This window comes from Canis lupus, chromosome 2 (assembly GCF_048164855.1).
Source record: "Canis lupus baileyi chromosome 2, mCanLup2.hap1, whole genome shotgun sequence".
NCBI lineage: Eukaryota > Metazoa > Chordata > Mammalia > Carnivora > Canidae > Canis > Canis lupus.
This window is the reverse complement of record NC_132839.1, coordinates 86899097-86914578: the sequence shown is the minus strand read 5'-3', so window position 1 is coordinate 86914578 and position 15482 is coordinate 86899097. Positions and strand designations below refer to the sequence as shown.

Sequence of the window (15482 nt, the reverse complement as noted above, 5' to 3'; positions counted from 1 at the left end):
GGGCCTGGGCAGCCTGGCCCACGTGGCCACTATCCACCTGCCTCTCACCTCTCAAAGGGGGAGGGATGGAGTCAATACTCCATCAGCTCCAGGGGAAAACATCGGGGAGTTGCCAGCCCGTTTCCTCCTTAGCAGCATCCAGCCACAGTAAGTCAAAGGCTGAGGACATCAGGGAAGAGCAAGAGGCCTCTCAAGAAAGCGACCATTGTGCACCTCTCCAAAAAGGCTATTTCCTGCCTACTTCTTACCATACCCCCCTCCCCCCCCCGCCCTGCATGCTGAAGGTCACTGGCTGCGTCTGCACAAACCAGTGAAGTCACAAGAAGGAAAACTTGGCTGGGAACCGGGGGCTGGGGAGGGCGGAGGTGGAGACAGACGGGGGTGGAGTCGGGGGAGGAGGTGGCCAGGCTGGTCTGCGACAGGGGACCCTCCCAGAGTCGGCCCAATGGCCTGCCTTCCCTGCAGTGACAGTGACCGTGACCCGCTCCCGGGGGCTGGCTTGCCCGCACGCCCACAAACAGCCCAGCCTAAGGAGTCAGCCCGCATTCCTGGCTGCTGCTCCCTACTGCTCAGAAGGAAAGCTCTCTCGGAAGAGCTGGGAAGGTGGGTGCCAAGTTGAGGTTCCTTTCCTTCTTCTCAGAGGGTGCTTCTGATGAGTTTGAAACTGGGGCGGGGCATCTGGCCTCTGCTTGGGAAAGTACTTGATTATCATCTTTTCGAGAGGGACACACTGATGGACAGAACCTGGCTGCTCTGAGGGGGACGAGTGGGGAGGAGGGGGAAGGGAGGCCTCGGGGACAAAGGAGCTGCTGTCCTTTGCACCTGCCAAGGCCAGTCCCAGCGGACTTTAGTGTTTTGGGAAAATCTGGAGTGAGGAGGGCTGCCTCTCTGGATGTTGCAAGCCTTGGGTGGGCAAGAGCCACCCGCTTAGGGGAGGGGGAGGGCCCGGCAGGCTCAGGCTCACATCCAGGGCTCCTTCCAGGGGGTGAGCCAAGGGTTAGGAACACAGGGCAGGTGTCAGAAGGGCCATGGTCTTCCCAGATCCAGACCCAGGAAGGAGGCACAGGCCTCGTGGCTTCCTCTGTGCTGTTTCTCCGATAACTGTCTCTCCCAGGCAGGTGGTGGGGTCCCCCAAACCACATGGTCATTCCCAGCTCCATGGGGGGTGGGCACTGTGCACATGCCAGGTGGGTGGGCCTCACGCGGACTGGCCTCCGGGAGGCAGAAGTCAAGGCTTGGAGCCAAGGAGTCAGGGCTCGCTTGGGGCTGCGGGCAAAGTTTTTCTCCTAAGGAGAAAGATTCTCCTTAAGATGTGAAGTATTCCCCAAGCATTCCTGAAAGAGAAGGTTTCACGGACACACCCTAAGCAATCTGTTTTTGCTCCGTTTTTAAGGAAGAGCTTTCCAATTGGCAGAGCCCTCGTGCAAGGCAGGACTGCTGGCGGGAGGGGGAGGCGGGGATGATGAGGATGATGGAGAGCTTGCGGCTGAGGCCTGGAGGGTCCCCCGCTCCCGACACCCGCTCCCTGGGGCCCCAGGGCGGTAACCCCGTACCAGGCCACGTCTGAGGTGCTGGTACCCTGGACATCGCTTCCTGGGCTTCTCCGACCTTCCTGCCACTCCTTCTTGGATCCCTTCCTGGGCACCTCCCGCTCCCAGCGGATCGCCCTGAAAGTCCTATCAGCAGTTTCACTCTGGGTGCTAAGGGCTGCCAGACACTGGGGACTTTCGACCTACCAGGCCCTGTGCCACGTGCCTTCAACTCGAGAGCCGTTCAGTGTAGCGCCTGGACCACGCACACGTTTCAGTCCTGCTGTCGGCTACTTACTGAATACACCTTGGGCAAGGCATTTGCTTCTCTGTAGCTCAGTTTCCTACTCTTTGGAACGGGGATCACAGGGTTCTCGCCTACCCCACAGGGCTCAGGTGACACTCCTGTGGCCTGCCACACATAAAGCGCTTTGGGGCGTGCCCGACTCGGGTTCACTACAGCAGTTACCCTGCAACTCTGCACGAGACCCTTAGAGAGTGAGTGGCAGAGTCAGGCTTCACATAGGCAGCTTCAGAATCCATCCTTTAAAAAAAAAAAAAGATTATATTTATTTAGTCATGAGAGACCTAGAGACAGAGGCAGGGACACAGGTAGAGGGGCTCCCTGCAGGGAGTCTGATGCAGGGCTCGATCCTGGGACCCGGGATCCTGCCCTAGGCCAAAGGCAGACGCTCAACCACTGAGCCACCTGGGCATCCCCAAATCCATCCTCTTAATGGCCATACTAGACTGCCTTCCTGTATGGTTCCAGAAGGAGTAAATACTCCACCCTGGAGTTTGCTTTGAAAATGGTACCTGCCTTTGCAATTGCGGTGGACCCGCACACCAGTTCTGCGGGGGAAGCACTGGTCCAAGAGGACGGACTTAAAAACAGGAAGTCAGTCTGACATATAGCATCTCATTTGACCCTCACCGTGATCCTTGGTGACATTACCTAATTTTACGGGGAGCTGAGACAGAGTCAGTCCCTTCCCCCACAATCTTGCAATTAGCAGACGCTGGGATTAGGATTGGAATCTGTGTCTGACCCCAAAACCCTGGCTGAGTCCCAGAGTCTTTGATGGGAGCTTTAAAGTTGTAAGAACTCATGCCCACGGAGTCAGAATCTCTTGGGCGAGGCTTGCCCATGTGACTCTCAGGAACCAGAATCCAACGTGCAGTTGACACTGAAAACCCCTCCCAGCGACGCTGCCCCTTCCAGTGCCAGACCCATGTTTCCAAAGGACTCCCAAACACCCACCTGGGCACTGACCCGCCTCTCGCTCCCTGTGGAGACGTGTCCCAAATCCATGCCCCCTCCGTCACTGCCGCCTCCACCTTGAAGACCTCCGTCAGTTCCCGTCTGGGTGGCTGTAACCAGGCAACTCCTGTCCCTCTGGCCATCTCCATTTTTTTCCTCCTCCGTGTCTCCATCTCTCCCTGGGCTATTCCCACCCCTTCTCCCTCGTCCCCCAAAGACCAGCCCACATCCTTCCTCGTGCCACGTTTCTCTCATCGCCCTCTGCTTTAACATTTCCCCCAGCACTAGAGCCCTCCTCCAGCTCCCCTGACCCCACAGCTAATATCCACACTCCTCAAACCTAGGCCCTCAGCCCTTAGCTCTTTAAGTTCCCTCCTCCCTGGCCCCACAGGCCATGCAGCCACACAAAATTTCCCCTCACGCCCTTTCACAGGCTGCGAACCATGTCATGCTGTGCCTCCTCCCAGAAACGGGCTTCCAACCTGGCTCGGCTCAAAAGCCGCTTGCCCTAAGAGATCAAGTTCGGGCGTCATCTCCTCCGGGAAGCCTTCCTGGAGTTCCCCCTCCCCGGGGGGCGGGTGGGGTGGGCACTCCTCCTCGGCCCTTCCCCAGCACTAGACTCGCCCATCTTCAATCACAGGATGGCGTTAGAATGACGTGATGACATGTCCGTCCGTCGGCCAGTCCCTCATTCAACAATCCCATATTAAATGTCGCCTGCAGCCAGGTGCGGGCCCAGGTGCTGGGGGGTGATGAGTAAAACGGGAGTTTCTGTCTTGCAGTGTATTGCGGGTGGGCAGGGAAGGGGGCATGAGGCGCTCGGGAGCGCGGGCACCGCTGGAGCCGCAAAGCCCAGGGAGGCGCGTGCAGCAGGTGTCAGAGGGTCACTAAGGGAGGGCGCCTAGCGGGAGGGGCAGGGGCTGCGGCGGGCGGCCAGGGTTGGGAGGCCCTGACTGCCCTCCGCGTGCCCTCCGCGTGCCCTCCCCGTGCCCGTGCTGGAGCAGGGCTGGAGGAGCGCCGTCGTGAGCCACGGGATGCCCGAGGGCGCAGGCGGGAGGGCACGCGGGGCCCGGAAGCCCCTGGGCGGGGCGGGGCGGGGCGGGGTCTCAGGCTCGCTCTGCCCCCCCCGCCCCCGGGGTGCCCGCAGGTGCCCGCCCCCGGCCATGCTGGCGCCCGCGCTGCTCTGCGCCCACCTGCTGCTGGCGGCCCCCGCCTCGCGCGCCTGGCCCGGCGCCGCCCCGGACGAGCCAGAGCCCCAGCCCCAGCCCCAGCCCGAGCCCGGCCCCGGCGCGGTGGCGGCGCAGCTCAGCGACATGCACGACAAAGTGACGGCCATCTGGCAGCAGCTGACGCAGCGCGCGGCCGAGCCGGGGGCCCCGGGCTCCGCGCTGCACGCCGCCTGCCGGGTGCAGCCGTCCGCCTCGCTGGACCCCGCGCAGCCGCGCGTGAGCGGCCTCGTGCTGTTCCGCCAGCCCGCGCCCGGCGCCCCGCTCGAGGCCTTCTTCCACCTGGACGGCTTCCCGGCCGAGCGCAACGGCTCCCGCCGCGCCATCCACGTGCACCGCTTCGGCGACCTGAGCCCGGGCTGCGAGGCCGCGGGGCCGCACTACAACCCGCGCGCCGCGCCGCACCCGCACCACCCCGGCGACTTCGGCAACTTCGCGGTGCGCGACGGCCGCGTCCGGAAGCACCGCGGCGGCCTGGCCGCCTCCCTCGCCGGCCCGCACTCCATCGTGGGCCGCGCCGTCGTGGTGCACGCGGGCGAGGACGACCTGGGCCGCGGCGGCGACCCCGCCAGCCTGGACCACGGCAACGCGGGCCGCCGCCTGGCCTGCTGCGTCGTCGGCGTGTGCGGGCCGCTGCCCTGGGCGCGCGCGGCGCGGGAGCACGCGGAGCGCAGGAAGCGGCGGCGGGACAGCGACTGCCAGGCGGCCTGAGCGCCGGCCCCGGGCCCCCACCCCGCGGATGCGGCGGGTGGGGAGCCCCCTGCAGGCCCCGACGCCCCTCCCCGCGCGCGCGCCCCCGGACCTGCGCCCACCCCCTCCCTCTGCCCCCGGAGGCCCCGACGCCCCTCCCCGCGCGCGCGCCCCCGGACCTGCACCCACCCCCTCCCTCTGCCCCCGGAGGCCCCGACGCCCCTCCCCGCGCGCGCACCCTCGGACCTGCGCCCCCGCCCCACCTCGACCCCCTTCCTCTGCCCCGGGAGACCCCGACGCCCCTCGCGGCGCGCGCACCCTTGGACCTGCAAGGCCCCCACCCCACCTCGACCCCCTCCCTCTGCCCTCTGCAGGCCCCGACACCCCTCCCTGCGCCCCAGGACCTGCATCCCCCCTCCACCTGCCTCCAGCCCCTCCCTCTGCCCCCGGAGGCCCTGAGGCCCCTCCCCTCGCGCACACCCTCGGACCTGCACCCCCTGCCCCACCTCGACCCCCTTTCTCTGCCCCCTGCAGGCCCCAACGTCCCTCCCCGCCACACGCGCACCCTCAGACCTGCAACCCCCGCCCGCCTCCAGCCCCCCCGCCCCCACGGGCCCCAACGCCCCTCCCTGCGTGTGCACCCCTGGACCTGCACGGCCCCCGCCCCACCTCGACCCCCTCCCTCTGCCCCCTGCAGGCCCCGACACCCCTCCCTGTGCCCCAGGACCTGCATCCCCCCTCCACCTGCCTCCAGCCCCTCCCTCTGCCCCCGGGGGCCCCCTCTCGCCATCTGAGGTCTCCCCGAAAATCCCTCCCCGCTGAGGCCCCCAACCACGTACGCAGACACCGCCGCCTGCATCCGGAAGGCAGCCCCCCGCCCTCCGAGACACTCATCCTGAGCTCTGAGGACCCCAGGACCTAGTGATGTGACCCATCTGCCCGCCCAGACACCCCTCCCTGCCCGCCCCACCCCGAGGTCCCTTCTTACCCTGACACCCCTCTCGTTATTCCAGGAGTCCTGAAATCCCACTTTGCCCTAAGGATTCGGTCCCTGCCACCCCTTAGATTCCTTCGAGGGGTCCTGAGACCCCTCGTGAGGTTACCTAGCCCCCCGTGCCCCCGACAGACCCACCACTCTCATACACGGTGCCAGCACCCGCTGCCTGCAGTCAGGCGCCCCTGCCCGGTGTCCTCAGCTGCCCCTCGCCCGCGGCCCCCCCCACAGAGCTGCTCCTTGGGGGGGGGTGCTGTTTGAGAGTCTTTGTGTTGCACATTAAAACTCAACAATTTAGACCTGCACTGAGGCCTTGGTTATTTATTTGATTTGTTAGAGGCTCTGCTCCCGGGCTCAGCTGCTACTTGGAAATAGCAAAGGTACTTCCCAAGTCCCTGCAGGATTTGTCCTTATGACCTTCCCTCCAAGTCTGTTGGCCACAGCGTTCAGTCTCTGGTTGTCATTCCTTCCGCGTGGATCCCAAGATAGAAGGCACCAGGATCGCGCAGGAAAGGGGAAAAAAAAATACGGCTTTCTGGGCTGGAATCCAAAGGGAAAGATGGACATCTATTTGCAACAAGCTTCCTGGTGATTCTGGGGCTGGAGCCACTGGCCTGGCACACAGCTACCGCCGCCTCACTGGGCCTTGTGTCTCCTCACATGTGCCTCTGAGTGCAGCCTCAGATCTGTTCCCCAGATGGTGGCGAGCGCCCAGTGAAGCAGCCGAGTGGGCAGTTTACAGGGAGGTGGCATTGCTATCTGAAGTGGCTGGCCTTCTCCACGACCACGACAAGGACAATGCTCTTCTTCTTCACTTCTTGACACAAAGGCGGTTGGAATGGTGGAGTCCAGTGGCAGGCTGATTTTGAATAAGACTTGGATGTTCAGCTTCTCTTTTTGAAAATTAGAATCTATACAGAGACTAGATCAGAAAGGGTATCCACCTTCATTTATTTTATTTAAAAAAAATTATTTGAGAGAGAGAGAGAGAGAGCAAGCAGGGGGAGGAGCAGAGGGAGAAGGAGAGAGAGACTCTCAAGCGGACTCCACGCTAAGCGTGGAGCCTGATGCAGGGCTGATCCCAGGGCCCTAAGATTATGACCTGAGCCAAAATCAGGAGTCAGTGGCTTAACCGACTGAGCCACCCAGGCACCCCTATCCATCTTCATTTATTGAATAAAAGCACTCAGAATAACTTTCTAACCTCCTTGGGTAAACCCATTTTCTAGCTGCAGCTTTTCCACCCTGCTCACTCAGAGGCAGCTTCCATTGCTCCCAGACTCTCAAGGCAGTGAGTCAAATGGAGCCTTGGCCAGCACCCCATCCCCAGGGGCTTTTTTTTACTTCTTACTAGGACTAACTTGTTAATTAAAAGTCTTTCCTCGAACCCCAGTTGACACCCGGAGAGAAAGGTTTTTGCCTGATGACTTTGCCCCACCGAGTGGTTCTCACTGGTTTGAAGTACTAACTTGAACGGGGCAGATGAGCACGAAAGGGGAGCCAGCAAATGGAGTCTTTAAATATCCCCACCTCAACAGATGTGTGTCCCTAACCCTACAATTAAAAGCTGTGAAAACGAGGAATCAGGTAGAGCCCACCATGGAGAGGCACAAAAACCCCCTCTTGACTCTGCTGCCCCAGTGATGGGTTACTTCAGGGTCATCAAAGGAGGTTTGGACTTATTTTTAGGCGGAAATGGGTGCTTCTGACGGTCCATTTGAGCTATCTCAAAATGTCAGACTGAGCAGCCTATAAACAACAGAAATTTCTTTCTCATAGCTCGAAAGTCCAAGATCATGGCATCGACACAGTCGGTCCCATAGAGCTGTCTTTGGGATCCACAGCCAGTGCTGTTCACTGTGTCCTCTCATGCAGGAAGGGGTTAGGGATCTCTCTGGAGCCTCTTTTGCAAGGCTCCCCCGTCATGACTTTGGGACCTCCCTAAGGTGACATGCCCTGTTACCATCACCTTTGAGGGCTAGGATTTCAGAGTATGAATTTGGGGGAGGGACACAAACTTTCACATCATAGCACCTTCTATTCTTAGTTTCTCTCTTCACTACCCTTGCCCCACCCCCAAGATTAAAGAGATACCCTAGCGGACCCATCCCATTTCCTTTCTGTCCATTAAGGGGAATTGGATTGACAAACTGTTCCATGGGGCTCCAGAGACGAAAAAACAAAGATAGGAAATAATAGAAGGGTGAACTACAGTTCACCGTAGAGGCAGAGGTATGCATCTAGCAGGGTGGTTGACAGCTCAGTAGGCCTCAAGTAGGAAGGCCTGTTTGGAAGCCCAGCCCCGCCACCCTCAGAAGCTGTGTGACCTGAGTAAGTCACTTCACCCCTCTGGGCTTGGCTTTTCTCATCTGTAAAAGAAGATCATCATATTGTCGTGAGGCTTAAACCAAGCGTTATCTATGAGAGCTATATAGCGTAGCATGAAGACCTAGGTGTCTAATAAATGTCTAATGGACAGCAACGGCTAAGGTCGGAAAAATAGTTACCTACTAAGGCATTGGACTACCTTGTGAGGTAATGAGTGTCCTGCAACTAGAAGGATTCAAGTAAAGGAAAGGTTGCTTCCACTTCGGTTTGTAAGAAAGTTTCCGCATCCGTGAAGAGGCTGGCTGGGATGAACTCTGATCCCAGCTTTGGGGGGGTGCAGGGGCGGAGGCAGGGGGCGGGAGCGAGTTCTGAGACCAAGGAAGACTACGAGCCAGCGATACAGGCAGGCATCTGGTTTTGGGCACAGAACCTGATGTGTGCCACCCAACCCGCCCACTGGACCCCACTTGGCCCTTGGAGGCTATTTTTACCCCTCTCATCTTACAGATCTGTTTTGTTAATCTCCTTATATTCGCTGTTTTGACTTCCCAGCCAGCTTGCTAATCAGTTTGCCTGTTTGACTCACAGGGTTTGCATTTGTCACTGAGACTTAAACACACACTTGTTTTGATTTCTTTTTGTAAAATTAGAAGCGTTTGATGTAATGACTCTACCTAGACACAGCTGGTAAAGTGAGAATAATGCTCAAGTTTGCACAGTTTAAACACAATGTAGACAATAATTAGAAATGCTATCTTTAGATGTTTAGGATAAGCTTTTTCTCAGAATTGCAGTGAGTTTTTTTCCGAGTGGGGCTTTTCAGTGCGTATATATACAGAAACACTAAAAACGTAAGAAAATAGAGCAAATCAGTGAGTGCTTTGGTCAACTTGAAAGACTGCAGGAAATAAACCAACTGATTTTAGATCTGGCATTTTTGACTGAATGCATAAAATCTTTACATTCTCCATAATTTTCACGACTGCCGTATGATCTAATAATTTTAGGTGACAGATTGCGACTGATAAGTTGTTACAGTATGCTAGAAGGAACAGCCTACATTGTGGGCCTGCAGTGAGGGTAGAGAGAGAAGATGGTGCAAATAATAATCACCATTTATACCAGGTAATCAAAAAAGATATAGTACATGATGTTTGTAGAATCCAGTAACATAGGGTCTGCAAATGATAGAAGTTACTTCTTTCCTTAAATATAACTACAAGATAGCAGCTGGTTTGTGGCTTTTTTTTTTTTTAAGCCAATTGTTTTAAATTTCATAGGCTACCACTGGCCTCGGCTAAGATCCAAAATATATTCCTGGGCTCACGTAGATTCCAGAACGTCAAACTTGTCAGTATTGTACAAACTTTCCCTATTAGAAAAAAAAAAATTCCCCTCAGTCGAGAGGGGCTGTGCAATGTAAGGCAGCACATCTGTATCTATCATTTTAAATTGCCTTCATGCTGTATCAACTTGCTTTGTTTTGTTTTGGGGAGCAATCATAACATCGAGAGACAGGTCCTTCTTATTTTTTCTGCTTTTCATTTCTAATTAGATTCACTACTGAGCTCTCTATTGCATCTCTGATTTTCAAATTTTTCCCTGTTCAAAAAGACATCTGGAAAAAAAAAGGAAATATGTTAAAGTAGTGGGTTAAGGGTGTGGGGGGTTCTTTTTTGATATCCTAACTGAGGGTTCTTTTGGCTTTTTGACATCTTAACTGAGCTGTGTCATGGTACCCTCGGTATTTATTAAGGACAGAGATTTTTTTTCCAAATGGAGGCTTCCAGAATGAAAGCAGAGGGCAGAGGGAGTAGGTACTCAAAGAGAGGACTTTTTTTTTTTTTTAATAATTTATTTACTTGAGAGAGAGAGAGAGAACAAGCAGGGAGAGGGAGCAGGAGCCACCCCGCTGGGCAGGGAGACCAATGCGGGGCTCCATCCCAGGACCCCGAGATCATGAGCTGAGCTGAAGGCAGATGCTTAATCGATTGAGCCACCCACACTCCCTCAGAGGGGCCTTTTTCAAAGAGAAGTTAGGACACCACTCCGACCAAAGGGCTGCAGAAAAGCGACAGAGTGAGGAGAAGCCCCAGTTTTTGGAGGAGCAGAAAACCAAGAGGGGCGAGGGCCTGCTGTAATTTTAAGGAAACACGGTAATACCAACCAGCTGGTAGCTGGTCTTTGAAATTCCCTGAAGACAGAATGAACCTTTTGTGTCCCATGGTGAATGGGGGTGTGAATGCCCCCGTGGGCCTCACTTCGGATGTCCAAAGATTCACCCAATGCCCCAGTGACTCATGCCAGAACCCATCTTAAGACCTCCTCGTCGCGATGGTGGCGTGTGCCGGGGACCGAGGGCCCAAGAGGAACGATGATGGGAAAATGCACTTAGTTTGAGATTGCCAGGTGGAGCAGCTCCAGCCGGGGCTGAGCTGGGTGCCACCGGGGGCCTCCGACTAGCTCGGTGAGCGAAGCTTCTGGAGTAGCTGGTGGAGCTGCGAGGGGGAGACGAAGGCGGGCAGAGGGGGCATGGAAAGAGGCGTTAGGCGTGAGAAGTGCCCGGTTTAAAACAGCCACTGCATTTCCAGGGGCCTTAATTAAAAGAACGACACACGCTCATATGTAAAAATCCACACCTAGAGGCTCTCCGGTACCGAGCGGTCACGAGAAATGCAGGATGTGCAAACAAGCTTCCATTAAGAGACCTGTCGGCTCCGTTTCATTTATCCAGACTCCTCTGCAATCTGCCAGCAACTGAGCTGGAAAAATAGTGCAAGGACAGACACACTTGAAGAGGCGGACAAAGGTGGGAACGTCCCAGCGACAAAACAGAGCAGATGATAAAGCAGCCAGGGAAGCGCAGAGATGGGACGGCATTGTGCTTCACCAACACCCAACTGCCGCCCTCCCCCCCAACTCCAGACTCTCAGGAGCACAATATTCTGGCCCTTTTAAGGGAAGAAAATGAAACAAAAGCAGATGTGGGGTTCAGGGACAGTGCTCCTGGGGGCCCATGTACACCTAGTCTCAACTTGCCCCTACTGTTGCTCGACACCTGATTTTGTTTTGGCGTTCACCCCTAAAGGGTCTGCATGTCCCGTTCACATGGTGATCCTGAGGAACCCACCCCCTTCTCGGTAATTCCATCTCCCTCACCAGGGGCTGGTTTAGACAGAGGCGTGTGGTAATTCTGGCCAATGACATGTGACAAGAACTAGGTTTCTTGCTCTTACATGCATGCACGCACACATGCATGCACCGACATGGGGGAGAAACTTCCTTCTTGCCTTTGGACACGAATGCGAGAACAGGTGATTGATGCTGAGCTGTGGCAGCCCTCTTGGCAGCTTGGGGGAGTAGCTGACACCGAGGCAGGCAGATGGAAACCCAGATCCTTGATGACTTTGCGAATAAACCAGCCCCGGGATATCCTGCTTCTGAAGTTCCTGTTATGCAACAGAATTCATTTCCCTATTGTTTAAGTTTCTTCAAGTGTGAATTGTAGCTGAGGGTACTCAGACTGATGCAAGGTTACCCGGTGGAAGCGGGGCGGGGGGGGGGGAGAGAGAATGCTGTGCACTTTCACGATGACTCTCAGAAAGACAAAAAACAGCCAGAAGTGATTGCCGAAACTCCCTTTAATGTCTGTGGAACAGAGGAGCCGCGTTGGGCTGGAACGGCAGGGGCGAGACAGTGTCACACGGGCATATGGGGCATTGTCAAGGTTACACATGTGAACAGGGTCAACTCATTGGCTCCAACTCCATCTAGTGACACAAAACCCTCCCAGGCAGACTGCACACACAGTTCGGGTTATCAGTCCCTCTGCCCCCCTCCCCACCCTGATCCCCACCCTTTCTGGGACTCACAGTAGTTTCCCTGCCCGTGATGGAATGTGATGGAGTTTATTATAAGCACTGCTTTCCAGCAGGTGATTGAATGGGCCCTAAAGATGTGCACCTGGCCGACTGTGTGTCAAAACCAGAGCTTCCGTGGGGAGAGATTTTTCTTTTTATTATTATTGTATTAAATCTGGCTGTGATTTCCTTTGGTGGCTCTGGCGTACGATGCAGCAGTGCTGAACATTTGCAGATAGTTAAGGCCTAGTGCCGCAGGAAAATTATTTCTGTGGCTGCTGGCCTGTGCAAGCTCTGCAGCTGCAGAAGCCACCTCCCCGGAGAGGAAGCGGAGGGGGCGGGTCTAGGGGGCAGGGAGACGCTGAAGCGCAGGGGGATGAGTGGGGCATCGGGGCCTGCCGGGCAGGGGCAGGTGGTGCGTCCAGGAGCAACAGCGCCCCGCCTCGGACATGCCCCTATTCCACTATTGGGGTGACCTCTGCTGAGTGGTAGGAAGGCAGCTGGAGGCCCACCCAGGCCCCAAACTGGACCTTCTTGTCTACACTCTGCTCGCCTTCACGGTGAGACAGCACAAAATCCGACAGAGCTCCTTCTCCGCTGGCAGAGTCACGCCAGAGGTGACACATGGCGAACTGGCCGCCCCCGGGCAGGGTGCTCACCTGGGATCACAAGCCTGCCGTGAACATCTGATGTTTCGGATGAATTTTCATCTTGCCCACCCCGGGAGCCTCTCTTTTTCCTGCAGGAGAGCCTCTCAAAGGAGCGATTCTGGTTCTTGGGGGGCGGGGGTGGGGTGTATTGAGCTTTGGGATCTTGTATCAGGCCTTTCTGGGGGTAACGAACTGAGGTGAGCTCAAAGAAAGGTCTATTGTTTGACGAGCCCTCAATTTTCTGTAGCTCCAGATGCTGCCTAGAAGAGCTAACTTTATCTGGAAGGAAAGGACCAGGAGGTTGGACATCCCCTCCTCCCCACCCTTGATTCTTGGTTCCCCAGTCCCCTGAAACAGGCTGTAATGAAGTTACTTTGTTTTCCTCTGTCTTTCCACTATCGGGCCACTTGCTCTGTGTCTTGTCTCTAAGATCCCAATACCTGGTGGCAAGGGGGGGGGGGCAGCCCTAACACCGTGTGGAGGCGCGGAGGGTTTCACGCAGCACAAGAAACTGGATTGGCCCTAAGCAGCGATTTCTGTTTATCTCGTCCCAACCCCACATGGCCAGAAAACCCTACAGGCCAGAGAACCCTATATGCATCACAGGTTAAATGCAGAGAAGCAGCATTCCCAGGTTGTGGCTCTTATCTCAGAAACAAAAAAATCAAAATACCTTCGGAGTCCCCCTCCTCCCGTCTTCTCCCTCCCATCACTCCAGGTGGATTAATCCTCCAGAATTACAGGCCGGAGAAGTCAGCTCTAGCAGTCAGCAAACAGGTCTCCACGGGGACAGTGGATTTCAATCCGGAAACCCAACCTTCTGAGCCCGCGTAAGCCCCTGCGCACCTGCCAGTCGGTGCCAGGACAGACAGGGCCGCGGGCGGGGTGCCCAGGACACCCACGCTGGGAGGTCCCCCCGGGCCCCGACATGAGGAGGCAGAGCCGAGGGCCCTCTGGACCCATTATGCTCGGTGACACCTTTCTCTCCGGCCGCCTAACCGTCACAAAGACGGGGACCTGATGAAAAACCGCATCCGTTTCTAGCTCTTCCCATAATTTTGATCGACAACATTAAACGCTAATAGAAAAACATCTTATCTCTAATAAAACTAACGCTGGCGGGGAGACGGATCCGAAACCCAGCCGTGTGGCCGCTGCGACTCCGGGCCTGGCCGTGTCCACGGCGGGGCGTCTCCCCCAGAAAGAGAGGACCCCGAGGAGCCTGAGGACCCGCATTTAATAAATCAGACTGTGCCGGCACCGTCAGGATATTCAGGGTGCCGCAGGGCCCGCGCCTCCTGTTGCTCGCAGACGGTGGGGACGGGTCTCAGGAGAGCGGCTCCCCCGGGCTGCTCTGAGGCTTCCCGCGCCCCCCGCGCCCCGGCGTGTCACCCCGCGGAGCCCTCGCCCCTCAGGTTTGCAGGGCGCTCCTGCCCGCGCCGCCGCCCCCGGGGGGCTCCTTGCTGTCCCCCGGGGCCGAGGCTCCGGCTGCTGCCCGGCTGGACTCAAAGGAGCCCGGGCGAGATTTGGGGGCGTCCCCCCTGCAGGCCATCTGGTGCCTCCGGGCCACCCCGGGGCTCGCTCGGCTGAGCCCTTCTGGTTCCAGCGCTGTCTGTGCCTCTGTCATTGTCGTGATTTCCCCCGCCAGCCTGTTGGTCCCTTCTTCCTTGGAGGCCACCGAGGGGTCGCACCGGTCCCCGTGGCTCTGGCTCGCCGGGGCGCGGACGGCCGGCCTGCCCACATCCTCCGGGGCGCCCCGGCTTTCATCGTCCTCAGGCTTCGGATCCTCCCCTGAAACAGAGCCGGACGGCGTCAGACCTCTGGCCTCACCTGTCTCTCCTCCCGACCTCGGGCCCACGTCACGGGGGCTCGGAGGCGGGCAAGGCCGCTGCGGGGATCGGGGACCCGGGGTAACAGAGGAAGCAGCCACCCCGGCGACTGCAGGGTCACCGGCGGAGGGAAGGGGAGCGGAGGCCGTGGTCCGCAGCCACCCCTTCCCCGGCACCTGCCCGTCTCCTGCTTCACCCCCAGCCGAGCCTCCTCGGGAAGCATCTCAATTGCAGACACAGGTTCTGCAGATCCCGCGGCTCAGCAAAGACCTGGGATGTTTAGTAACGAAAGGAGGTGCTGGTGGCCTTCTGGGTGGGAGAGGGAGAGAACAGTGCGGGAGGGATTTAGGGTCCTCCGTCCTCCCATTCGCCAACAGCACCTCATCCTTTGATGCAGACTGCGGATGCTTCTTTGGTTTCTTTTTAAATTCTTTAAAAAAGATTTTATTTATGTATTTACTCATGAGACACAGAGAGAGGGGTAGAGACACAGGCAGAGGGAGAAGCAGGCTCCCTGCAAGGAGCCCGATGTGGGACTCGATCTCAGGACCCCAGGATCACGCCCTGAGCCGAAGCCAGATGCTCAACCACTGGGCCCCCCAGGTGCCTCTCTTCAGTTTCAGTAAGTGCTATATGCAAAAGAAATGCTCAGCTCCCCACCCTTCCTAATGAAATTGTTCTGCCCAAACCTTTTCTCTAAATATCAGAAATTTTCAGGGTACCTGGGTGGCTCAGTTGGTTAAGCCTCTGGCTTTGGCTCAGGTCATGGACCCAGGGTCCTGGGATCGAGTTCTGCACCAGACTCCTCACTCAGCAGGGAGTCTGCTTCCCCCTCTGCCTTTCCACCCTGCTCGTGATCTCTCTCTCTCTCTCTCTCAAATAAATAAAATGTTTAAAAAAAATAAGAAAAAATTTCCAAGCCCGACTAGACTGGCAGGGGATGGGAGGGAACGGGGTCCCGAGAACCTGGTGTGTAGCCCCATCCTCCTCCTCACTACCCTGTGATCAGGAGAACTTGTCTGGCCTCCTTTCCTCAGACACAAAACGAGGGGCAGGACTCTCCGATGTCCCTTCCAGACCTAAGCAGCGGTGGCTCTGCAGGCCTGAGCCACACT

At 57.2% G+C, this 15482-nt stretch overlaps 2 protein-coding genes across 4 annotated transcripts in view; one reads left to right on the top strand and one right to left on the bottom strand.

Annotated features, from left to right (window-relative positions):
• Nucleotides 1-370: 370 nt before the first annotated feature.
• SOD3 (superoxide dismutase 3) lies at nucleotides 371-6005 on the top strand. 2 transcript variants are annotated; one of them, XM_072808954.1, is made up of 3 exons: nucleotides 462-603; nucleotides 3431-3517; nucleotides 3938-6005. In XM_072808954.1, exons 2-3 carry the CDS (start codon nucleotides 3501-3503, stop codon nucleotides 4725-4727), a joined length of 807 nt encoding a protein of 268 aa, XP_072665055.1. In that variant the 5' UTR covers nucleotides 462-603; nucleotides 3431-3500; the 3' UTR covers nucleotides 4728-6005. The 2 variants fall into 2 exon arrangements, with proteins under 2 accessions (XP_072665046.1, XP_072665055.1); XM_072808945.1 differs by lacking the exon at nucleotides 3431-3517 and having other exon boundaries at nucleotides 371-603.
• Nucleotides 6006-11651: 5646 nt separating this feature from the next.
• The window catches only part of CCDC149 (coiled-coil domain containing 149), a 102691-nt gene continuing 98860 nt past the window's right edge, over nucleotides 11652-15482 (bottom strand). For both annotated transcript variants that reach the window (XM_072808924.1, XM_072808933.1), the window contains one exon: nucleotides 11652-14329. In XM_072808924.1, coding sequence (XP_072665025.1) covers nucleotides 13950-14329 — 380 coding nt within the window. In that variant the 3' untranslated portion in view covers nucleotides 11652-13949. The remainder of the gene's footprint in view (nucleotides 14330-15482) is intronic.

Excerpts from the sequence above, each read along its gene's own strand:
- SOD3 (XM_072808945.1), top strand. The coding sequence starts at position 446 with ATGGCCTGCCTTCCCTGCAGTGACAGTGACCGTGACCCGCTCCCGGGG. Across the intron at positions 604-3,937 it reads CTCTCGGAAGAGCTGGGAAG|GTGCCCGCCCCCGGCCATGC; the intron begins GTGGGTGCCAAG and ends GGGTGCCCGCAG.